This window comes from Sebastes umbrosus, chromosome 3 (genome assembly GCF_015220745.1).
Source record: "Sebastes umbrosus isolate fSebUmb1 chromosome 3, fSebUmb1.pri, whole genome shotgun sequence".
Lineage (NCBI taxonomy): Eukaryota > Metazoa > Chordata > Actinopteri > Perciformes > Sebastidae > Sebastes > Sebastes umbrosus.
Window position 1 is genome coordinate 23173473 of NC_051271.1, and position 25759 is coordinate 23199231.

The following is a 25759-nucleotide window of genomic DNA, read 5'->3' on the forward strand; positions in this document are numbered from 1 at the left end:
ACCAATTGTACAAAAACGTCTCAGAAATTCCCAAATATCTTAATGAGAATTTGACAAAACAAAATGTATCTTGCGATTGAAAATGTTCAAAAAACATCGTTTCACGAAGAACCACTGATTTTATCACCCAAAATTCAACAACTGCATGATGATTATGTTCTTAATATATATGTTCTTATGTTGTTAATGTATATGTTCTTAATATGCCCTGGTACAAAGTATTTCCTTTTATAATTGTAATGTAAATATTATTGTAATATAAATGTAATATAACTTATTATTTTAATGTAAATGTAATATAACTTATTATTGTAATGTAAATGTAATATAACTTATTATTTTAATGTAAATGTAATATACATTTCACACGATTGTACCTGTAAATAAACATCTTGAATCTTGAATAAACAGCTTTAATCTTGAATCTTGCATCACAGGCAATATTTAGACGAAAATTGCTTCACACACACACACACACATGGGGTCCTACCAACTCCACCGTCCATAGGGATGACGTCAGTGGAAGGTGTAATCAGCTGATCATTGTGAGCGATGAGATGAACCACCATAACACGGTTTAATCTGTCAGAACACGGCTAACATCCACCGACAACTGAGGATCCTCTGGTGGGACATTGTTGACATGCTTTATTTGGGTAAGCACAGCTCGTTATCTCTCTGTATGTCGCTGTTACAGGACGGTGTTTAATGCTCAGTCAGAGGAACCGGGACGTTACTCAGCTAACTGTTAACGGCTAGGCCTGTTGGTCGCTTTGTTCAGGTTTCATGTTGGAGGAGGTTAGTAACAGCTGTTGCTAAGGAGCGGTTGATCGGGCTGCAGCGGTTTAGTTGATATTAACATTATAGTTAACGTTTTAACTGCCCGGTGTTCAGCAATAACCGGGAACCGTAAACGTTTCCACTAGCTACAGCTAGCTAGCTACAATTAGCTAGCTAGCTAGCTGTAGCTCGTTAGCTAGCTAGCTAACTGTAGCTACAGGTATTTTTATATGTATATATATATATGTATATACACATATACATATATATGTATATATATATACATGTATGTATGTATATATATATATATATATATATATGTATATGTATATGTATATGTATATATATATATATATATACATGTGTATATGTATATATATATACATGTGTATATGTATATATATACACATGTGTATATATATATGTATATATATATATATATATATACACATGTGTATATATATATATATGTATATATATGTATATGTATATATATATATATATGTATATATATGTATATGTATATATATATATACATATATATAATGCTAGAACTCAACAAATTGACTACTAAATATAAAGTAGGAACTTATAAGAAACTAACTGATCATTTTCTTGTTGTTTTCATTAATTTAATGTATTTTTTACTAAATTTGATATATATATATATATATATATATATATATATATATATATATATATATTTACACATGTATATGTATATATATATACATATACTACACACACACACACACACATCTATCTATGTATATATATATATATATATATATATATAGTGGAAAATGCCCAACATGAAAAACTTCTAATATTTTCCTAAATATATTAAAATGTGACCACATCTAAAGCAGGTAGTTTTAGTGCATCTGTCAAATTTTTTTTGTCATAATTATGGCCATCATTGTCTTTTGTGGAGGTTGACAGGTAACCACTGTAGCTACAGTTAGCTATCTAACTAGCCGCCTGTACGTTATCCACACATGATAGCGGTTGGTCGCTGTGTTCTCCTGAAGAGGCAAGATAACAGTAAAAACATGGTGTGAAGTAACGTTACATGTACAGTTAAATATGTGCAACATAGTATTTAGTTAGTTGTTGTAGCAGGTATCTAATAGATGTTGAACTTCTTGGACTTTTACAAAAAGGAATAATACAAAAACATCATATTGTACTTAGGTTCAACCTCCACAAAGAAAATGATGGCCATAATGATAACAGTGACAGATGCACTGAAACTACCTGCTTTAGATGTGGTCACATTTTAATATATTTGGGAAAATATTACAAGTTTTTCAAGTAACGTCAAGTATTTAGAAACTATACACAGAATAAAAAATAAATATAATCTGTGTTTTAGGTTACTTGGCTTCAATGGGGCTCAGTCTATAGAAATGTGATGACTGTTTAATAAACCAATTGTTTTGCTTTACAGTTTTCCATTCAGAGATTAGTTTATTAGATGACTTCACTAAATAAAATGAATCTACAACAATTTCTAAAATCATTTTTAATTATCAAAGTTTTTTTTTCAAGAAAATATGTTCAACATTTTGTGATTCTGGCTGTTCAATTGTAAGGATTTGCTGTTTTTCTCATCTCATATCATTGTAGATTCATTGCGTTTAGGTTGTGGACTGTTAGTTGGACCAAACTAACTATTTCGAGATATCACTATGATCTCTGGAAAACTATGTTGGGCATTTTCCACTCTCTCTATATATATATATTCTTTTTTTTTTATTGTCATAATTAGTAAAAAATACATTAAATGAATGAAACAACAAGAAAATGATAAGTTAGTTTCTAATAAGTTCCTACTTTATATTTAGTAGTCAAAATTTGTTGTGTTCTAGCATGATATAAAAAAAAATACCTGTCTTCTGCACAGCATAGCTGTACACAAAAAATCCTGTAATTATGTTGTGTGATACTTTAAAGGCCCAATAGTCACATCACAATAAAGTCTCCGAACTCTACATTCCAGTTGCAGCACATTAACGCTGAGTACACATTGTCTACCTTTTGAATGCTCACAGTCTGTGAACTGAATGCGGACAATATGTGGTCTCTAGACTGGTAGAAAGGATCCTATATGCACCTTCACAACAGACATTTTGACATATAGTAGGAAAAGCACAGGTGTTACTGACAATATTAACAATGGCTCTGTTCTATTCTAATACTCTTGTAAGCAATGACAGTGTGACAGTGAGCCAGCATGTGCAATACCAGGACCGTGAAACTGTAGCAGCGAAATCATTAATTTGTGTTATTTACATCTGAGCTTTTCCTACTGTGACTCTTTTAAATGTAAAAACAAAATTATATAAATTACTTGTTTTTATATGTTAGTAAAAATATATGTAAAAACAAAAAATGTGATGTATTAAATGAGGCCCACATATTTCTTTTACCATTAAGTATGAGTGCAGAAGTTGTGTGACTTTTTTAAGTGTCATCATTATTTCCTCATTTGCCTTCCACAGACCTCCATCATGGACAAGATTTTGGAGGGCCTCGTGAGCTCCGATCACTCTGTTCCAGTGAAGAGGGCCATTGTGAAGAAGGTAGTGGAAGCAGCAGAGAAAGGGGTGACGGAGGAGCAGTGTCAAGCGTTGTTCACTCTCACCACCCGCCTCATCCTGCTTGGTGAAGATGCCTTTCAGAGGCAGATCGGCTTCCAGGTTTTGGAGGCCTACGCACGCTACCACCGCCCAGAGTTTGAGCGTTTCTTCAGCAAAGACTTTGTCCTCGGCCTTCTCCAGCAGGGCTATGGCACGCTGGACCGCAAAGACCCACCTGTAATAGACTACATTCACTGCTGCCTGCGGCTGCTCATCAGCTGCCCCTCGGTGCTCGAGATCTTCAGCGTGATTCAGGTGGAGGTTTTGAGGATGGTGTGTGAGCGTCCTGAGCCGGCCCTTTGCGCCCACCTGAGCACTTTGCTGTCAGACTTTGTGCAGTGCATCCCGAGGGAAAAGTCAGGCGTTTTGTTCTGCCAGCAGCTGGTGAGGACCATCAGTTACTTCCACTGCTTTGCCAGCCAAGAACAGGAGCTGAGAGAGTATGTAGGTCAGGTGACTAAGGTCAGCACACTGCTGCAAAACATCTGGAAGGCTGATCCAGCCACACTGCTTCCCTCACTGCAGGAAGTGTTTGCTATTATCTCTTCCACAGGTGAGAATCCTCCCTTCCTTCCTTTCTTCCTTCCAACATAGCTATGATACATGTGATTGCAGTTTAGAGGAATAAAAAAGTATATTAACAACCTTTATTTTTCTATACCGTAACTTTAGGGACACCTGGAATTAGTACAGATGTTCTCAAGAAGCTTAAGATATGAACACATTTGGATTTTATTCATAGATTTATAAATGTCTGCCTACCAGTAATGAAAAAATAGCATTTGCATTTGGCAGCATGGGACCATGACTTATACCTCTCCCTCCATAAATCTTGGCATTAATAGCAGGGATGGTAGCACATGATTGAGCACACAGGAACAGTTGCATTGTTTCATTTTGGTTTTTCAGGGCCCTGCCAATAGCTGACTTTGATCCCTTGGCTTATTTCTCTCATTTGTATAGCTTGGATGTTCATCCAGCAATATTCAGTATTATTGGCACACTGATTATTTTCATTTTGGAGGTATTGGCCTCATTTTACACACTTGTCATTGCTTGGAGCAATTACCTTCAAATTCACTGATTCGAGGAGTGCATTTTCTTCTTCAAGGGCAAATATTGAAAAGCATTAGCTGTGGAGATGTAGTTGAGTTCAAGAATACTTCAAGGTGCAGTTTTTTTGTTGATGGGAAATTTTATTTTAGGGATATTCTCCTGAGCAGCCAAATGTGCAGTGTTGCGAGTGACTGAACTGCAGTGCAGCACAAAATAAACAAACAGCAGGCAGCAGTTTCAATTAAATAGCCACACTGACAGCATGCGTCAGTGAGCGATGCGAGCAGAGCCGCTCTGGGTCAAAAGGTCACTCTGCCTCTATTTCAGTGGCATTTTTCAGGTGAGCTGTGCTTTTAAAATACTGGTGTCAAAACAACAAATCCACACAGATCCACACTCCTCTTCTCAGATATTACAAATATAGACACGATACAAAATATTACAAGAAACCATCAAAGGCAAGATGTAGTTTTAAAACTTGAATTCATCCCATTCAAGTGAAACACAATTTTTCCTTGACAGGAGATGGACAAAACAACAGGAATGGCTTAAAACAGTCGTTCCCAACCTTTTCCCTTATAGGACACCTTTTCTATCACTGAGTAAACTGACGACCCCCGACTAAGTGACATATTTTATGGATATTTCATATTATTTTCAATGCATAACAATAACAGTACAGAATAACCAATAAACTGTACAATTAACCCAAATTAGTGAACACAATAACTGCAGGAAGTTTGTGTAAAACGAGCGATTTGGATGAATTTTAATCAGATTATTTCCTGTGAATACTGCATTAGAGATGAGTTTCCTGTTATTTTTAGGAACTTTTAATACAATTCTCTGTCTTGAGTATTTTTTAACAATCAGACATGCTTCTTTTTTTGACAACTTCAGTTTTCTCTTCTCCCTGATGCTTGGCCATTGTTCTTTGGTTGTTTTAACGGCGTACTTTTCTAATGTAGGACGAGGCTGTTTAACAGAGAGGGAAGGCTCTGTGAATATAACTTGTGTTCAGGTCTTCACCGTGCCCTTATCCTGTGAGATTTGTTTTAAGTTTATATTTTAATAATAAACATAATCAATAATCCAAACTTTAACAATAATTTAATTCATTTTTTCTTCACAGAAATGAGTGAAATGCTGAGATATAAGCCAACTGTATAATTAAAAAAAAAAAAAGTTGTCTTACACCCCTTAAAATCAAGAAGGCCTTGTAACCCCCCATGAAGCTTTGGCGACCCCTAATGGGGGTCGGGAACCACAAGTTGGGAACCAGTGGCTTAAACTATAAGGCCTTAATTTGTGGTGGTATTTCCCTGCATTATATCACTGTTGGTCTAAACATTTCACAATTGAAACAATTGACTGGAAATGCACATTAATGTCCACTGATGCAAACAGAAAAGGTAGGGTTGTGTAATTCTGTACCATTTCTCCTCTCATTTATGTTTTTGCAGACCCCTCCTTTGACCCCTCCATTGCTCTGGCCAGCCTGGTGCAGCACATCCCCATCCAGATGATCACGGTGCTCATCAAGAGTCTCACCACAGACAACAATGTCAAAGATGCAAGCATGACTAAAGCACTCTGCAGGTGACCTCTCACACCTAATCATCCAAGATTAATGTTACCGCATTATTTACACTCCTCATACTTATACTTCTTCTTTGTCTAGGATGATTGACTGGCTTTCTTGGCCTCTGGCCCAACATGTTGATACCTGGGTCATCGCTCTGCTGAAAGGACTGGCTGCAGTTCAGAAGTTCACCATCCTCATAGACGTCACTCTGCTTAAAATTGAACTGGTTTGTATAACTCCTCATTTTGATTTGTTATGGACCTGAGGAAGAAGCTAATCAGAGATTGTGTGCATGTTTTAAAGCTACACAGATGTTAAACTGCTGTAAATAATTAAGTTGGATTGCAGCATTTTTACCCAGAGATGGTAAAAAGCCCCGCTTGGTATAAATGTATTCATGATTTTTTTTCCCCCTTAGGTATTCAGTCGTCTGTGGTACCCTATTGTGCGGCAGGGGGCGCTGGCGGTGCTCTCCCACATGCTGCTGAGTTTCCAGCACTCCCCTGAAGCTTTCCACTTGGTAAGGGATCTCTTGCCTCCTCTAGCCCATTTCCCCCTCATATGGCCACTTTATTGGTTTTCTCATTTTCTTCTCTTCTGGCTTAAATTACTTCAAAGCTGCATAGACTTCTTTTCCCAGAACCCCAGGCTCGCCACCGCTCGCCCACTAATGATGTGTGAAGCACTTAAATGCCGAGCAATGGCCCTTGAGTTGGCCAATTTCATTAGTATCTAAAAAACATGAACAGTCTCAAAAATACTCTGCAAATGAGACTGAACCCTCTGCGGGGTTCCTGATGTGCAGCTACCCTCTGGATGACCGCGCTGCAGATTTGTATGATTAATATTAGCGGTACCTTCCAGCACCACTGTGTCCTCAACATGTTTCTCTTTCCTCCATCCCTCACCATCACAGGTTGTCCCACATGTGGTGCATCTAGTCCAGTCCTTGAGAACAGATGGTCTCTCCACCAGCAAAGCTTTCTTGCTGCAGTTCACTGAGCTCATACACTGCATGATGTACCAGTACTCCGGCTTCCCTGACCTCTATGACCACATACTGGAGGCCATCAAGGTAAAAGAGCATATAAGAAAATTTTGATCACTGGTTACCTCGAAAGGTCATTTTTTACATTGCATAAATAATCAAGAGCTTTAAGACTTTACTTGTAAACTTCTTCAATCTAATGATATATATTTTGTCTTCTCAGGATCTCCCAAAACCTGGAGAGGAGAAGATCAAGCTGGTGTTGAATCAAAGTGCCTGGACGTCCCAGTCCAACTCATTTGCCACGGGTCCTCTGAGGCAAGTTGGAAAGTCTGAGACCGGCAAGACCGGCCTGGTCAACCTGGGGAACACCTGCTTCATGAACAGCATCATCCAGACCCTCTTCATGGCCACAGAGTGAGTCATGTATGCACACACTTGTTGCATTTTTATTAGGGCTGTCAATCGATTAAAATATTTAATTGTGATTAATAACATGACTGTCCATAGTTAATCGCGAATAATCGCAAATTAATCACACACGTACCTTAAAGGGAGATTTGTCAAGTATTTAATACTCTTATCAAGATGGTAGTGGGCAAATATGCTACTTTATGCAAATGTATGTATATATTTATTATTGGAAATCAATTAACGACACCAAACAATGACAAATATTGTCCAGAAACCCTCACAGGTACTGCGTTTAACATAAAAAATATGCTCAAATTATAACATGGCAAACTCAAGCCCAACAGGCAACAACAGCTGTCAGTGTGTCAGTGTGCTGGCTTGACTATGACTTGCCCCAAACTGCATGTGATTATCATAAAGTGGGCATGTCTGTAAAGGGGAGACTCGTGGGTACCCATAGAACCCATTTTCATTCACATATCTTGAGGTCAGAGGCCAAGGGACCCCTTTGAAACTGGCCATGACAGTTTTTCCTTGCACAATTTGAGCGTACATCCGGAGCGTTATTTAGCCTCCTTCACATCAAGTTAGCATGACATGGTTGGTACCAATGGATTCCTTAGGTATTGTAGTTTCATATGATACCAGTATCCTCACTCTAGTTTTAAAATTGAGCCCGATACAACCTTGTTGCGTTAATGCGTTAAAGAAATTAGTGTCGTTAAGTCAAATTTGCTTTAACTTGTTATTATCGCGTTAACTTTGACAGCCCTAATTTTTATATTTGTATACTGAAACATACTGTAATGCATAAATATGGACAGTCTGAGTGTAGTTAACCTTTTGTTTTTTCTCAGTTTCAGGCGGCATGTTTTATCATTACATCTTAATGGTTCCAACATACTAATGAAAAAGCTCCAGCTGCTCTTTGCTTTCCTTGCACACACTCAGGTAAGTGTCGTCCTGTGTAATAGATATTAACTGAGTATTATTACTGATGACAACAACATTTAATGACACAAAGACTCTGTGGTGCATGTCTGTTTCCTGCAGAGGGCAGCATTCGCTCCCAAAAACTTCTTGGAAGCATCTCGGCCTCCCTGGTTCAACGTCGGCTCCCAGCAGGACTGTTCTGAGTACCTCCGGTTTCTTCTGGACAGGTACGCTCGCACTCCAAGCAGATTGAATGAATCATAATAGGATTGTGTCAAGGTAGTGTGTCAATTTGAAATAAATAAAAAAATGCTTTTCTTTTATTGTTCCCCTTTGCCAAATGAACGAAATCAGGCAGAATTATACAATGTTAGTGCATCGTTTGTGTGTCACTGAATGCAAAATGGAAAAAAAATGTTAATGAAAAAGCCTTTGCTATTAACCTTTAATGTCCTCACTAAGAAAAAACAATGGATAAATGTTCTCTTTTGTATTACTTTTTATGTCCTTGGGGACAATACAAACCATGTACTGTTATGCTAGTAATTAGGGCTGTCTCGAATACTATTTTTTGGACTTTGAAGCTTCGGTGAGAAATTCTAAGGAATTGGAAGCTTCACGGTGCAGCAGGCTGACATGCTCTTCTGCCGCACTACTGTACACAAACACGCACCTCTACACCCAACAAACAGCCAAATTCGTCTGAGAATAACTAATAATAATTTATGTTAAATATGAATAATATTGTGGGTTTCTTCCTTAATTCATGAGCTATTTTGGGATTTATACTTTATTATTACATATGTATATATATATTAATTGTGCATTATTGCACTGCATGACTGTGGTTTACTGATTCAAACTGTACTTTCTCTAGAAGTAAATGATGTGACTGAAGGCTTGTTGATTTAGAAAGAATAGATGTGGTACACTATCACAGCAGTGGCACAAATTCAAATCCATGCACAGTTGTATTCTCTCCTCTAATGTTGAGTGCCCCTTGTCTCCTGATCTCAAGGTTACATGAAGAGGAGAAAACACTTCAAGTCCTGGAATCAGTTAAGCCAAAAGTTTCCCCTCCTGTTGACACGAGCAGCAAAGACCCAACAGGTCAGACTTCTCCAGAGGACGGCGAAGAGTCGTCTTTGACTCCAGCAGAAATCAAACCTGAGAATGACGGGAGGACTATGATAGAACGGATGTTTGGTGGGAAGCTGATCACGGGTATTCGCTGTATGCAGTGCAACTGCATCTCTGAGAAAGAGGAGCCTTTTTCGGACCTCTCTTTGGCCTTCTGTCCTTCTGCCACCTCTCAAGGCAGCCCTCAACTTCAGGGGCCCTCAGAGGAACCCAAGGTTGGCTGTCAAGGATCCGTCAACGGCGGCAGTGAAATTCCCGAGCCGGGCTCGACCAAAGCCCCAGCTAGCAGCGTCCATTTTGTGCCAGTGACAAACGAGCCTCCCCTCTCTGTGCCTGACCTGGTGAACTATTTCCTGGCTCCGGAGATCCTGGACGAAGAGAATGCCTATTTCTGTGAGAAGTGTAGCTCCCTCCAGCGGGCGGAGAGGACCATGAAAGTGGTGTCAGCACCCGAATACTTGATCCTCACCCTGCTGCGATTCTCATATGATGCCAAATGCCACGTCCGGAGGAAGATTCTGGACAACGTCACCATCCCGCCTCTCATGAGACTTCCTGTACACGCCCCTTCAATGCCCACCCAGTGTTCCTCTTCTACCTCCTCTCCTCTGCAGGTGGATTCTCCTGAGAGCAGCGAGAATCTGGCCAAGAAGCTCAAACCATCTCAGAAAGACGAGGAGGAAGAGGAGAAGGAGAGGATAGATGGAGCAGAGCAGATAAATGGAGGAGGAGAGACATCAGTCCAGTCAGTGCCCTACGTCCTCAGCTCAGTGGTGATGCATTCCGGTATATCGTCCGAGAGTGGCCACTACTACTCTTATGGTCGTAACATTAACGGAGCAGATGGAACGCAGCATCCAGCCAACCACTTTGCCCTCAAGGAGGATTTGGGGAACGGCCAGGCCGAGTGTAGCCTCTCCACTTGCTCAGCTCTCTCAATTCCACCTGAACAAGGAGAGGCACTGCCTAATAGTGGCCAGGAGGCAAGGGATTGGCTGCTGTTCAATGATAGCAGAGTGACATTCACAGCCTTCCAATCGGTGCAAAACATTACAAATCGCTTTCCCAAGGACACAGCTTATGTGCTCATGTACAGAAAGCAGGAGCTACCGGGGCAGAACATAAACGGGGGAATGATGGCGAACGGAATGAGATCGAGCGCTGAGCCTCCCCTGCAGAAAGAACTACTGGATGCTATAATCAAGGACAACAAGCTGTATTTACAGGTATGTGGGGGTGAACACGAAACATACTTCTCCCACATACAGGCATTGTGTTACCCATTTAAAATCAGCCCCTATAAATTGCACAAATAAATGCTAGCCAAGCAAGTGTGAAGTGATTAGCATTAGAGCAAGTATTTAATCTGCCGCTAAGAGGTTCATTGGATATTTTGGGTGTGCTTATTTTTCATGCTTTACATGCATTTGACGCATAACATCATTACCACTAACACCCTCTAAGCGTGAGGTTATTATGAAAGTGTACAAGATTCTCTCAGGTGGAAAGAAGCCGAGGGAAAAAACAGAGCGTACTTTTACAGAAGAGCCTGCAGAGTACAGGATGTTTTGACTGAACTTGAAGTCAATTCTGAACTGTCCTGTAGACGCAAGACGTGACGTGTAATTTCACGAGTCATTGGACTGTGGTGTGTAGAGTTGACTTTCCAGTGCTCTTGCACAAGAGGCTAAAAGTATATCACCTCTAGAGGGTGCTGTAATAACATGAAGTCACAACACTGAATCACTGTCAGTCACATTTAAAGCAGCAGTGGGTAGAAATGGAGCAAATATGATTAAAAAAAAACAGTTAATTTTCTAAAACGGTCACTATATCCTGACAGTGCATGAGACAGGTAATCTGAAAAAAATAATGTGCCTATCTGTCCTCCGGGATACTCTGGTGTCCTCCGGTGCTCCTAATGGCATCTGCAAGATTTCACAGACCGCAGGAATGTTGAGATCAGTTGAGGAAATACCAAGCATCGCCCCCCAGCCGGAGCAACCTTTCTCATTTTACAGCTAAACCATACACTACAACATTTGAGGCGCGAAATAGGCATTACAGTAACAGAACATTGATTCATATTTGATCAGCGCGGCCTAGTTTGACTGTTTGATCAGAGTTCGCAAATGATTGCCAGCTGCCTCTGTTGAATGAACAGCCAATAGGAACACTCTCTCTTTGAAATGACCTGTGATTGGCCAAAGTCTCCCGTCACGAGCTAGATTTTTTTAAAGCCTGAAAACAGAGCCATGAGGAGGTGCAGAAGTCTAGTTTTCTCTCAGAACACTTGAATTACAATACGCTGAAAGGTTATTATGGAATTTTTGCCCAGTGATACCCAAAACATTCTGCTTACTGCAGGTTTAACTAATGCTAAATTAACTCCCTGGCATAGCTCATGTTTTGTATATGTTTTAGTTTACATGTAATAATAATCCAACTCTGAAACATTTCTCTTTCCTCCACGCTGTCAACAGGAACAGGAGCTCAATGCTCGGACCCAGGCTCTCCAGGCCCCTTCATCCTCCTGCTCATTCAGGCCCAACGGTTCAGATGACAATAACCCACCGGGGAGCTGCGGCCCATCTGGTGGAGGTGGAGGGGGAGGGGGCTTCAATACCATTAGTAGACTGGTCTTCTGAAAGAAAGAACTGCTGCAGGAAACCCAGATGAACTGGCACTGGAGAGTCCTGAACTGAACTCATATGTCATACCATAGATGTGCATATAAACTCATGAAAAGAGCACTGAAGTGATCTAAAAACATAAACATACACACACACACACAGAGAGATCATCTGTGCTGATTCTGATCCCGAATTTTGTTTTGTTCTGACTTAAATAGTTTTTAATACCACTGTTTCAGTCATCATTTATTTGATTTATTTAGATATTTTTTTTTGTAATTGTAATCTTTCATTAATCCACCAAATTTCAGAACTTGAGATAGATAATAATTATTGGTGCAAATGTATCCTTTCCCTTAAATTAAATAATAATAATAAACTTTTGCATACATAAATATGTGAAACTGGTTGAACATGCTCATGTGATCTGGCTTGTCACAGTGTTTATAACATTACCTCACACACATACACATATGCAAATCCATGCATGTGCTGTGCACACAGTACAGAAGAAGGCATTCAACTGTAAGATAAACAAGACTTTTTTTTGTCATAGTTCTGAACATCCAGCTCACAACTTTTTGTTTACTTTTTCTGATTTGCATGCAGCTTTTCTTCCCGAGCTGTGGAGTTTGATTTTCATTGATATATGAATCTTTTTTTGGTGTGTGCTTTGCTGTGTTTTTACAGGTTTCATATCCCATGCAATAAATGTACATATGACTTAAAATATCATTCTGAATAATCATGGAATACAAAACTATATGTGGAAAACTATATTTGGGAAATCTCCAAGATAAAGGCATTTTCAATATGAATATTTAATGCTGTCCTCAAACTAAAAGGAAGTGTGATTTACAGAGAACTCAATTACAAACTGCTTGTTTAAACATAATTGACAGCATATTTTAATGTATTCCTCTGAGTTGATCATTCAGGGAGACGTTTGTGTTCATGCTGATTTTATGTGCCTTTTGATATTTAATGCAGATTTTTGTAGAGGGATTTGTCAGGATACACATCTCAGCTGTACTGTGTTAATATTCATAATGGCTTCACCTTTCCCTACAGTAAAAACAAAACAGTATTTGTTGTATTGTCTTACTTACCCAGGCAGGTTATTTAAGGTATTTAAAGTAGTATGTTGGCAAAGAGGTGGGCAGATGTTGGGGACTAAACTATCAATGTAATGGCTAACACATGACTATACAAATATTAAAAGATACGAAATTATTGAGATGAAAGGCAATTAATAAATACTCAATTGAGCAATGACGAGACGAAGCAGAAGATGATTTCTTGAAAGTGTGTATTCATTTCTGTGGAAATTAGCAAAAAACACCAAAGTGTGTTGTTATGCTTAAGCATACCTCAATGTCTGCTTGACCTTACTTGTCACATTTCCACAGCAGAGAATATATTGACCACTAGCAGCCATCTCTGGTGCTACATCTTGATTTGTTTTGTTTTTTGTTTGTTTTTTGGATAGATCACCTATTGTACATAATTAATATTCTTTCTTGCAGTATATACAGACCTTGTCATCACCAGTGCCAGTATTCTTCTGGGAGCTAGATCTAAGTGTGGCATGATGGATTTGCAAATAATACTTTTTTTTATTAATTAAATGCTTCAAAATGAAAATGTTACATTCAGTATGTTATTGATACTCCAAAGCTCAAGAATTCCACTCCAAAACATGCAGATTTTTTAGTATGTAAGCGACTTTGTTGATTAAAAAAAAATACAGAACTGTACACTGTTGCATAATTCATCAAAACAGGGAAATTTTTCATCTTTTTGCTTTGATTGCAAAATATTTTTTCACACAAATGGAAGTGAGTAAAGCAGTGACTGAAAACGGAACTGGAAAATCACATGCAATCACTTACTATTCCCATGAGCACAGAACAAATGGCAGTTGTAATGTAGCAGTAGCAAATGATTTGCAAAGGTGCCATTTATTGCTAATTAGCAATTGATATGGTAAAAACACTGCAGTAGCACTAAAGCTTTCAAAGGGCATTTGGAGAAAAAAAAAATCAATGATTCTCAATTATTAATCAACAAAACCATTACACTTTTCTCCTCAATTTTGTTGAAATGTTATCTCTTGGGGTGGTATTATATCTTCTTATATCTAAATTGAATGTCATGGTATGATTTTATAATATTGAAAAATGCTTTTTGTAGTTGCATACATTGCATAAAGTACACATATTCATTTGGCATGTACTGACAGTAAATAAGGCCTGGTCTGTTCATCTAGTCTGGCTACAAATGAGTTATGCGCTGCCCACATAAACTAAAGATTTACAGCAACAACAGACAACATTAAAATCTGCTTCACAGACACAAATGCACCGCCTCTTACCCATACATCATGAAACCTGATGCATCAATAACATGGCACACAAGCTATTTGATGTAACACTTAGAGTGGGGTGCTAAATATATGGTATCATGAAACAGAATTAATAAACTGGAATTGGCGTATTATGTCTACAGGCTTTAATTGCTCCCTATTTCTTCATCAATACCGAGGCTGTTGAAAGAGGTAATGTGCTTGTACAATGGCAAAGCCATTAATCACACAGTAACAGAGAACATCCTTTGGGGGAAGTGTTTACCATTACAATAGCATTCCAATAAGATTCCTCAGATACCATTGAGTCTGCAGAGACCACGTCTTTGCTAGTGGATTAGACTAGTTGTGGATGCCATGTTGAGTCCAGTATATTGATCAGATCAATACACTTACGAATATAACCTTTATCTCACCAATGTGGTGTTGGACAATATAGACTATAAAACTACTGATCTATCTATCTTAGAATTCAGTTCAAATAAAATAATCATATGCTGACAGAATCTATCTCAGATATAAGTTTGTATGTTTCAAGGCCATGTTAAAAAGTAAAAAAAGACTCTAAATAGGCTATTTGATACTGAAAAAACTATGGTATACTCTATGTAGGGTGAGTAAAGTGGGACACTGCACCTAAGCTCCCGTGGGTATAGATCTACCTCAAACTCAAAGTCAATAAAACTATTGATATTTAATGTCGTTCTATACTAACGATTATAGTCTTTACTCATTATTCTTTATTTATTTATTATTATTTATAGTCTTATTGTTTGTTTGATGTTGTTCGATTCTCCATGTAACATCCACACATAAGCCTAGGTTTTGTAACAGCAATAACATTGTAAGTGGTAAAATTACTGAACATGGGATTGCACATTTAGCCTCGAGTGTTTTCTACATTAATTAAGGTGATTTTTAGGCCTTTTAACAGAGTGTCTTTTAACAGACCCACATTAGAAATTCAAGATTTGTTTGAGAAAACTTGGCATTAGAGTACTAATATGTCTACCATTTATTTTATGAGTGTGATATCTGCATTTTCTTTTCTTTTTTTGGTTTGATTAGTACACATCCTGGGGATTTCGGGGGGGCACTGAGTTTGGATTTAATGTATTGGCTTCATATCACAATATATTCCAGGAATCTGAAATGCAAAAAAATGTACCACATTAGGCTAATTCACCCTACAACAATAAAAAATGTATCTCTAATGATACCACTGTAGATGAAAGCCAAAATATGACACCTTAGAATAGGTAATGAGCACACTGCCCTTCCTAGTATTCTATGGTTTTCTTTAGGGAATAAACACGCATTATGGATAGTGTAGTTCACACGTGCAATGATTTCGTGGGACCTTTCAGTTCTCACTGAGGTGGGTCCTTTCTTTGTCTTCTCTGCAACTGTCTTAGTCCACTTTTTGTATTAACCCAGAGGCGCATGTGGCTCTATTACATCATGTTTCATCTATCAAGCCGCCCTACAGTCATTTGTTGTGTTTTGGGACGGAACACAAGGATTGTTGAACTACATGTCCCATGGTTTGAAGCTCTACGGGTTTTCCCTGAACGCCGCCACCGCCTCCCCATTCCGTCCTCTTCAAGTAGTATTAAAGCTAGCAGAGCTACAACGACGTAACATCCGGTACAAAACTTTCAAAACAAAATCTTCTAATGGCGGACATTATGTTGAGGGGAACATGTTGAAGAATGTGTTTTTGTGTAGTAAACATGATTATTACCTTGAAGGGAAAAGTATGTACGCGTGAAAATACATTTATTCTTTATTAAAGAAATTAAGCTTTTACGAAATTAGCATAACTAGCCATACATGTGAAAGGTTGTACAAATGACCGAGCCAACCTTTGCATGTGGGGCCCATGTGGGTAGTAAATGGGCTGAAAAATGGGCCCTATATGGGATTGTCCGCGGGTTCCATAATGGCCCCGTGCCAATTGCCCTTGTGGGTTTCATGCAGGAGTACACTGGGTGTTATATGGGCCCAATCTGGGCAACATAAACCAAAACCCATCTCGGCCCCAGGTTTAAGTTCTATGTGGGAACTACATGGGGGCTACATGGCCTGAAATATGGGTTGTAAGTGGGTTTGTCCACAGTTTCCATGTTGAAAACTACTGGGAAATGCACTTATTTCCCAGTAGTGACCCAACTAGGACCCACACGGGTAGCCCACATGGGGAGCCCATGTGGGACCTACTTAGTTGATCCAAGTGAGCCCCAGATAAGATGCCCATTTTGGGCCCATACACACTTGGTACCCAGGTACCAAGTGGGGTCAGCAACCTTTACTATCAAAAGAGCCATTTTAGGCAAAAAAATAAAAATAATTCTGTCTGGAGCCGCAAAACATTTGAGCATTGTAATGAAGGTAACACAGTTTATAGTCTAAATATAAAGTATATAAGTCTAATACAGTGAGGGCCAAAGAGCAAATGTACTATGGAGTATTAGGGCCAAATTGAGGGAAAAAACATCTGAGATTTACAGAATAAAGTCATAATATTACGACTTTTTTCTCGTAATATTATGAGAATAAAGTCATAACTTTAGGAGAAAAAAAGTTGTAATATTATGAGAAAAAAAGTCAGATTTATTTTTTTCTCAATGTGGCCCTAATACCCCGTCATACCGTCGTACCATTGACCTACAACAATGAAAAATAAAAATGAAATTGTAAACAAAAAACAGTTATTCATTTCCAGAGGAGCTAAAGAGACGCATGGGGCTCCTGAGCCGCAGGTTGCAGACCCCTGCCCCAGCATAACCCATGTGGGGCCCACATAACCATGTTAACTGGGGAATAGTTATGACTGCCAAATATCAACAAACAAAGACAAAAACAAAAACAAATGTACCCCTAAAATAATACAACAAAAACATCAGTTTTTTAGCCGTTAACATCGGTACGGTAGAGCCGTTGAAACCAACGTTCTGAACACAATTACTTTGAAAGAATCCCCCGACATCCGGTCTGCAGCCGTTAGTCCCGTTACCTTGACGCCGCCGTGTTTCCAGAGGAGGGAGAGTTTAGAGGAAAAGACGGAGAGCAGCCTGTCAATCACAATTAAGAGCAACCATGGGAGTAAACTGGTAAAGGAAGCTCGGCACAACCACTGTGTGAAGATTGTGTTTTAATCTGCGGCAGAAAACAACGACTAACTATGCACCGGTTCACTGTTGTGGGACGTCTGCATCTGATCTCTCTCCAGCTGGGACTCGCTCCACTTTGACGGGAACATTACTAGCAATGAGGCGTTAACACATAACAACAAGAAACTTAGCCACTTTCTGTTGCCTGCGCCTTGTTTTTTTTACCCCCACGGCGTCTCAGTTTAAACAAAACACACAAAGTCACCGCTGATATTTGTAGAAAAGGCGGTGCCGCGGAGGTTTATATTAACTCACAAGCTCAGGATAGAGAGCTTTATTTCACTACAACTCGAGGAAAATCTGGTCAGAGAGCTGCCTGAGTCGACTTCTCGAAGGAGTGACGGTATTTATCGCTCTCAAAAACACTTCCAACTTTTATGTGTTTCAACTTCACCGTTTGAGCTTTTGTGTGTCAACTCCTTTCTTTGTTTTTCTGTTCAGGTACAAGAAGAAGAAGACACTCCCAAAAACACAAACGAAGCCCAACAAGCAGCAATCTGCGCTCCAAGTCCAGAGAGAGCAAGAAGAGAGGAGCAGATATGAGTGGGGGAGATGTGGTGTGCTCAGGCTGGCTGAAGAAGTCTCCTCCTGAAAAAAAGTTGAGACGTTACGTAAGTGCACTTTATAATCCTATTTTGTTACGTTGTAATAATAATAATAAGCCAGTACACTCAAATGTGCCAGCTCTTCTTCCCTGGATACTTTTCTTCATGTGCACGGTTGAGAGCAGTGACAGACATGTGTAGGCCTCATCTGGTGTGCAACTCAACAAATGAAAAGGCTTTGTGACTTCTCAGTTTGTCCCTTGCAGTAAGAGTGGTTTTTACCATGGGTAAAGTCACTCTTGCTCAAGGGCACTTCAACAGAGGCATGTTGTTGCTTTGTTTTGGGCTTTTTCTTTGAGACAGCCTCTTTGGCTAGTTTATGCCACCACACAGCAATGCAATCTTCACAGCATTACCTTTTGAGGATTTTGCTTTTCTTGGACCAATAACACAATACATTGATTACCTTGGGAGGCAGTGTAAAGCAGGTTGAGTATCCCTACTCAACCTGCTTTGCTCAGGGGGCCACTTTTGCAGTGACAGACATGTGTAGGCCTCATCTTGTGTGCAATTCAACTAATCCGTTTTCCGAACATGAAAGGCGTTGTGACTTCTCAGTTTGTCCCTTACAGTAGAATGGCTTTTACCATGAGTAAAGTTTATGCCACCACACAGCAATCCAATCTTCACAGCATTACCTTTTTGAGGATTTTGCTTTTCTTGGACCAATAACACAATACATTGATTACCTTGGGAAGCACTGACAGGGATACTCAACCTGCTTTGCCTAGGGGCCACTTTTGCAGTGACAGACATGTGTAGGCCTCATCTTGTGTGCAATTCAACAAATAAATTGTTCTGAACATGAAAGGCGTTGAGACTTCTCAGTTTGTCCCTTACAGTAAGAGTGGCTTTTACCATGAGTAAAGTCACTCAAGTTGCTCAAGGGCACTTCAACGGAGGCATGTTGTTGCTTTGTTTTGGGCTTTTTCTTTGAGACAGCCTCTTTGGCTAGTTTATGCCACCACACAGCAATGCAATCTTTACAGCATTACCTCAGAGCATTTAGCTTTTGTTGGACCAATAACACAATACATTTATTACCTTGGGAGGCAGTGTAAAGCAGGTTGAGTATCCTTACTCAACCTGCTTTGCTCAGGGGGCCACTTTTGCAGTGACAGACATGTGTAGGCCTCATCTTGTGTGCAATTCAACTAATCCGTTTTCTGAACATGAAAGGCGTTGTGACTTCTCAGTTTGTCCCTTACAGTAGAATGGCTTTTACCATGAGTAAAGTTTATGCCACCACACAGCAATCCAATCTTCACAGCATTACCTTTTGAGGATTTTGCTTTTCTTGGACCAATAACACAATACATTGATTACCTTGGGAAGCACTGACAGGGATACTCAACCTGCTTTGCCTAGGGGCCACTTTTGCAGTGACAGACATGTGTAGGCCTCATCTTGTGTGCAATTCAACAAATAAGTTGTTCTGAACATGAAAGGCGTTGAGACTTCTCAGTTTGTCCCTTACAGTAAGAGTGGCTTTTACCATGAGTAAAGTCACTCAAGTTGCTCAAGGGCACTTCAACGGAGGCATGTTGTTGCTTTGTTTTGGGCTTTTTCTTTGAGACAGCCTCTTTGGCTAGTTTATGCCATCACACAGCAATCCAATCTTTACAGCATTACCTTTGAGGATTTTGCTTTTCTTGGACCAATAACACAATACATTGATTATTACCTTGGGAAGCAATGCTTGTGCAGTCAGTGACGGGAATACTCAACCTGCTTTGCCTAGGGGCCACTTTTGCGAAATGACAGGAGGCCAGGGGCCAGTTAATAAACAAACATTAATAATATGTATCTATGAATAAACATTAAAAGTCCCTAGAACTCATCTTTATTTTCAAATTAGCTGACTTCTTAACTTATTAACTAAATAAACTTAGCACAAGGATTGACACTAGGTCTATATGACAGATATATCAGATATTTTACTGCATTTATTAGCTGCAACTGCATTTTAGTTGTAAATGCTTTAGTTACATTTGAAAGAGTTCATATGGCATTAAACATAACTGGAACCTCTTCCATCATGCAATCACTCAATCGTTGGAATGATTCATACACATAGATAGATAGACAGATAGATAGATAGATAGATAGATAGATGTACTTTATTGATCCCAAATTGGGAAATGATTGTGTTACAGCAGCAGGTTATCCAGGCAATGCACAGGAACAGTGAATGTAATGTACATATCAACACTAGAGATACATCTATAGAATATAAAAAAAACTATTATGTAAGGGATAATGTACAGAGAACTATCATGTCAAGACCACATTGGCCTGTCTGGGTTTATTTCACAATGACCCGCTAGCTGTACATTATCCCGCTTATTACACGGTTACTTACTTAAGAAATCAATAATTTGACACAAAAACGGTCCGCCAGAGTGCCCATAGCAACGGTCTGTTGTAGAACGCCGTGATTGACCAATCAGAATCGAGTATTCAACAAAGCTTTGTAGTAATATACACTATAACTATACCAGACTACAACAACTAACATAGAAAATATAAACACAGAATAACTTAATATAAACATTAGCAAAGTGTGCAAGTTAAAATGTTTGTTTTGAAAAAAAAAATTAAATGAGGTAGTAAATGAATGTGCAAATTCAACATGTGCAAGGTTATTGCAGGATGGTTGAAGCAAACGAATAGCACGGACCAGATCCTCCCCTGGCACTTTTATTTAAATCAACAAGCTCTATTAGTGTAATGTTGATGCTTTTTTTTAATGCACTCTTGCATTTATTTTCATTGTGAATTAGAGAATGGTTTGCTGGCCACCTGGCACCCCATAGCCCGCGGGCTGAAAGTTGAGTATCACTGTGGTAGATAGTCACGCTAATGGTTAAATGATTTACAAAACAATTGCAGAATAAAGGATGACCACAATCCTGCAAATGTCAAACAGTGTTTGTAAAACCTTGTCAGATATGCATATTGTAGTTGTGTGTCAGAGCTACTGTAATTATTAATGTTTACCGCCCAAAAACCGACTGATACACTTTCACATTTCTCATGCTACTCACACATGCCACTCAGTCTTGCAGTCTTTAAAGTAATACAGTACATAATTGCTGGGGACAATACATGTCTCTTTCTCTGCCATTCATTTTTCACACTGGGAGTGGGTTATCACTGTTTTCTATGCGATTCTCTCTGCTTATTTGTTGTGCACTTGGAAAAAGAAAGTCATAGCCGACAGCAAAAGCAAATAGCTTCAGTAGCACGTTAGCTGTCAAGTCTACATGCTTTTCTTGTGGATCAGTGGATATCTCTGTTATTGATATTTGAATTACAAGGCCCGCAACTTGAGAGGAGGGATGTTTTTGCAGAAACCACAGGTCCAATGGGGCGTTTTTTTCTGAAAGCAATAAAGCTAAAATCGAGCCACAAAGACAGGATTTTCACAGGGCTTTCTCACATTCATTACGGATAAAAGTCTGTTTTGATGTGGAGGAAGTCCAAATCCTAGATCACTTACTAATTGTGAGCATCTTGCTTGTGTTGGTGTATGCCTTTTATGGGTGGTAATCACTCACAGCTTATTTATCACAGGATCAACCATTTTTTGTGCCAGAGGTCACACTGAGGCTCAGTATGTGGTGATGAGAACATAACATTCCCACTTCAGGACGTTCTTACTCCTGCATCCCTTGAGATAATCCCTGTAAACCAAGTTTCAGCTATAATGACAGAAAATAGCTCTTTCTCAATAGAGTAAACAGCAGGCCGATGGAGGACTTAATTGTTCTCAAGGGGATATGGCAACTAGCTGCACTAGTTTTATAACTGTTTTCTGGACTCAGTAGCACAGAATAGCCAGGAGGCCATCCCACAGTGTGTTATGAGGAGCATGGGAACGGCTCTGATGTTGCTTTTATAGAGAAGATTTTGAGTGGTTTAGGCTGATCAGCAAACTACATTGCTGTTTGTTTTTATAGTGTTTGCAAACAACCAAGTTTTTTTGTTCTAGCAGCTTTTTATTGTTGAGAAATTTTGCATTGTGAATTAATGGTTAGCCATTACAAGCCAATATGTTATATATGGGAAACATGGGAAGCCACTTTTCACTGTTTGGGGGTTTTAGCTCCCCACACCACCACCACCTCCCCATTTCCTTTTGTGACTAGATTGTTATGAGGTTTGTCATAACAAGTGGTGAAGCACATCTTAAGAAAGAGTTGGCTGCTGAGGCCCAATTTTAAAAAAACAAACAAACGTAAAAAAGCAGTTTAGACCCAATGATGATTGTATTCCAAACTGCATTTCTATATTTGGTTTATGGTGGATACCTGAGCTATTGGGCTTAGACATTCCAAAAATTGTACCTCCTTAACAGATGTTTTATGTTAGTCTCTTAGCATCAAACATGAAGGTCTTTTCAGTAGTTTTTCACCAAAGTTCAACAATGAAATAGGCAAATCCAGCTTTCCTCACCAACAGCAGTTTCTATAGTAGAATCCAGTCCACGCCGATATGTCGGCCCATATCAGCTCTTTGCAGATATGTCCTTCGCCGTACATTTTTGGGTTACAATTAATATATTTATTTTATGTGTTGTGTAAAGGAAATTAATATTGGGCGATATATCATTATCAGATTTTAAAAAACAAACAAATGTCAATATCAGTGTCAAAAATCATGTATCGGTTGAGCTATACTCACATATGGTGAACATATTAGGGCTGTCAATTGATTAAAATATTTAATTGCATGATGGTCCATAGTTAATTATGATTAATCGCAAATTAATCACACATTTTATATCTGTTCAAAATGTACAGATGGATTCCTTAGGTTTTCATATGATACCAGTATATTGACTCTAAATTTAAAAATGAACCCGCTACAACCTAAAAATAGCAAGTTGTGGCGTTTTTATTAAAGTTTAAAACAAATTTGCGTTAACTCGTCATTATCGCGTTAACTTTGACAGCCCTAGAACAGATACATTATTTCTTACCTTTTAGTACCATGTAAAGCAGAAGTAAAGTCACAAAAATCCCAATCCCATGAGCTGCCTAGAATTCTATGAAATCTAATAATACTGATTGACAAAAAAGTGCGTGGTTGTGGTGGTTGTTGGTTCCTCATCCTGTGAACGGTCACGCTTGGTCACATGAGGCTGTGTAATCTGTGCTGACATCCGTTTTTTTGGCAAATGACAAATTGTCCAGCTGTTACCTATGTAGCAACTCACCACCAGCTGTTTGAGTTGATGCCCAAAATAAAAAGAGAAGTTGATTCTTTTCTAAAATAGAAACCATGCAGCCGCTAATGAAACATTGTGGTTTCAGGCTGGAAAGGGTTACTGGGATAATTTTAGGACTTGTTTTGGTATCTGAATGTAAGTTGCGTTTGATGGCAATCATATGATGGGGTCTGTTGCCAAAGTTAGGATGGCTTGTGATTACCGCTCTGATTATCGGCCATAGTAAAATCTTGTGGTTCTGTCAGATGATGCTATCTTCATATCACTGGTACATAGACTGAATCAGTGGGTCTCAGTGATGTCTCTTGAGATGAAGACCACTATAGTTTCCTATCCTATGAGTTAGTTAACTGCATTCACCTGGAATCACATACATGTTAGATCAGAACAGAACCCGATGAGCTGTATGAGAAAATGAATACAACCCTTCGGCTTTGTCTCTCTCAGGGAGGAGGATGTAGTGATGGTGAAGTTCTGCTTGGCAGGGACAATGGTCTCCTGACACTGCTTTCTTCCTCTGCCATCATTTGAGTGGATTTTAGATGTGTCAGACACTTGGAAGACAAGCTACAGCAGTCTTTGCCACATTTCTGCTGGCTTTTTCTCCACCTCGGCTTTCAATTAAAACCATATGATACACTAGCTTCGAGATCGCCGCTTCAGATTTTTGCTCTACTACTTGATTTGTTTCCCACCAGCTATTGAGGGTCTGCTCAGAAAGTGGTGACATTACAGTCAGATTTCCACAGATATCAGACTGGTTTAAAATGATCAATTACTGTATTAGAAAACTATTATACTGTGTTGATCATTGGTGCGAACTAGGGGTGGGGAAAAAATGTATTCACCTTTTCACATTCATGTTTTTTTACGATTTTGAAATAGATTTTTTTAATACGCGAATCAATATATTTGTTTCATTTGAGTCTATGCAGAGGTAAAAGGAAGTTACCGCTTTTATTGTTGTAATCTGAATAACGTGACGTCATATCCGTTCCGTATCCGTCACCAAAACAAACCGCGAAGCAGCGAGCTGAAACGAAAAATTTGAAAACGGCGTAGGGTCCACGTAGATACGACCTGCACCATGACATTTTAAATCCAAAGTGGTAAACACTACACTTACAGTAAAGTATGGAAACACTTTGGGTTTCACACTTTGCCAGGAAAAGCTGAGCTAGACATCATGGCTAAAGCTGCATGCTTACTCGGTCATGGACAGGAAACGTTATCGTATTGCGGTAACGTGCGGTCAAGCCAGCCGTCAGTGACATCTCCAGGGTTTGTGCACTTTGCTAGTAGTCGGACTACAGTAGCTGAACCCAGGCTTCAATGTGAATTGTCCAACAGTTGTCCTATCTTATTCAAACAGATAATCAAGATCATGTAGTTAAAAGAAAACCCTCTCCAGATCACTGCATCTGTTCTGAAACAAGTGGAGCACTCTGTGTTGTTAAAGTACAAGTTACAATCGTATGCGAACACGCCACTGCCTTGAGCTCTCTTTCATAAGCCCCGTCCCCAGACTGAGCAGCAGTAGACTAGAAGCCGGGGGCCCCTGCTTACCTGATTAACCACTCAGGGCAAAGTTTGCCCCTGAGGCCCTGCTGCCGATTGGTGGAGCTCAAAGGTGAAAGCAGCTCAGCAGACCTGCCTGCGTCTGAGCAGCCCCAACCATCACAGGCTGGACACAAGCTAGAAAATGTTACCTATTATCTATTCATTACCAATGAAGTAAGTGTGAGTGAAGTAAGCGTGACGAGGCAATATTCAAAACCTCCCAGTATTAGTCAGTCTTCAGTTTTTTCTCATTCCATCCGTTCTGAGTGACGGATTGAAATCGGTCATCTCTTAAACAACTCATTTAATAAACAGAACGTATGCAGTATGTACGATACAGCCTCGGTGATTGATTAATTCATTGGTGCAGTCTGAATTCTCTGGGAAAGAGTCGACACTTCCTGTCCATTAATGTCTCCTTCAGGGGCAGCATGAAGGTATCTAACCACAATTGCTTTTGTAGGACTTTCCCCAGCCAGAGTTTGTCATATAACTGTATCCTCTGCGGTTTTCCATTTCATTGACACTGCATTTTCCATCTGGTTCGCCTTTTCCTCTTTCACTTCTCTTACCTTTTCAATCTGTGAATTTCTGTCAAGGTCCACTTGTAAAGCCCTCTTCAAAAGAACAGCTCGGAGACGGGCATCTTCAC

General features: G+C 39.3%; 2 protein-coding genes across 8 annotated transcripts in view; both read left to right on the forward strand.

The window, feature by feature from the left end:
* The first annotated feature begins 492 nt into the window (after positions 1 to 492).
* On the forward strand, positions 493 to 13466 carry usp38 (ubiquitin specific peptidase 38). Its single transcript, XM_037764817.1, has 11 exons — positions 493 to 656; positions 3285 to 3975; positions 5942 to 6077; positions 6160 to 6289; positions 6482 to 6583; positions 6980 to 7138; positions 7275 to 7468; positions 8323 to 8416; positions 8519 to 8625; positions 9417 to 10764; positions 12022 to 13466. Exons 2-11 carry the CDS (start codon positions 3294 to 3296, stop codon positions 12184 to 12186), a joined length of 3117 nt encoding a protein of 1038 aa, XP_037620745.1. The 5' UTR covers positions 493 to 656; positions 3285 to 3293; the 3' UTR covers positions 12187 to 13466.
* A 4072-nt stretch (positions 13467 to 17538) lies between these two features.
* gab1 (GRB2-associated binding protein 1) overlaps positions 17539 to 25759 on the forward strand; it is a 69013-nt gene continuing 60792 nt past the window's right edge. For 2 of the 7 annotated variants that reach the window (XM_037763927.1, XM_037763928.1), the window contains exons 1-2: positions 17539 to 18052; positions 18151 to 18320. In XM_037763927.1, the coding sequence (XP_037619855.1) occupies positions 18249 to 18320 (72 nt within the window). In that variant the 5' untranslated portion in view covers positions 17539 to 18052; positions 18151 to 18248. The remainder of the gene's footprint in view (positions 18053 to 18150; positions 18321 to 25759) is intronic. The other 5 variants (XM_037763920.1, XM_037763922.1, XM_037763919.1 and 2 more) reach the window with 4 other exon arrangements.

Bases quoted from the DNA above. Each gene is read 5' to 3' on its own strand.
- usp38 (XM_037764817.1), top strand. From the start codon at position 3,294: ATGGACAAGATTTTGGAGGGCCTCGTGAGCTCCGATCACTCTGTTCCA. The intron at 3,976-5,941 runs GTGAGAATCCTC...ATGTTTTTGCAG, and splicing joins TGCTATTATCTCTTCCACAG to ACCCCTCCTTTGACCCCTCC. The intron at 8,417-8,518 runs GTAAGTGTCGTC...TGTTTCCTGCAG, and splicing joins CTTTCCTTGCACACACTCAG to AGGGCAGCATTCGCTCCCAA.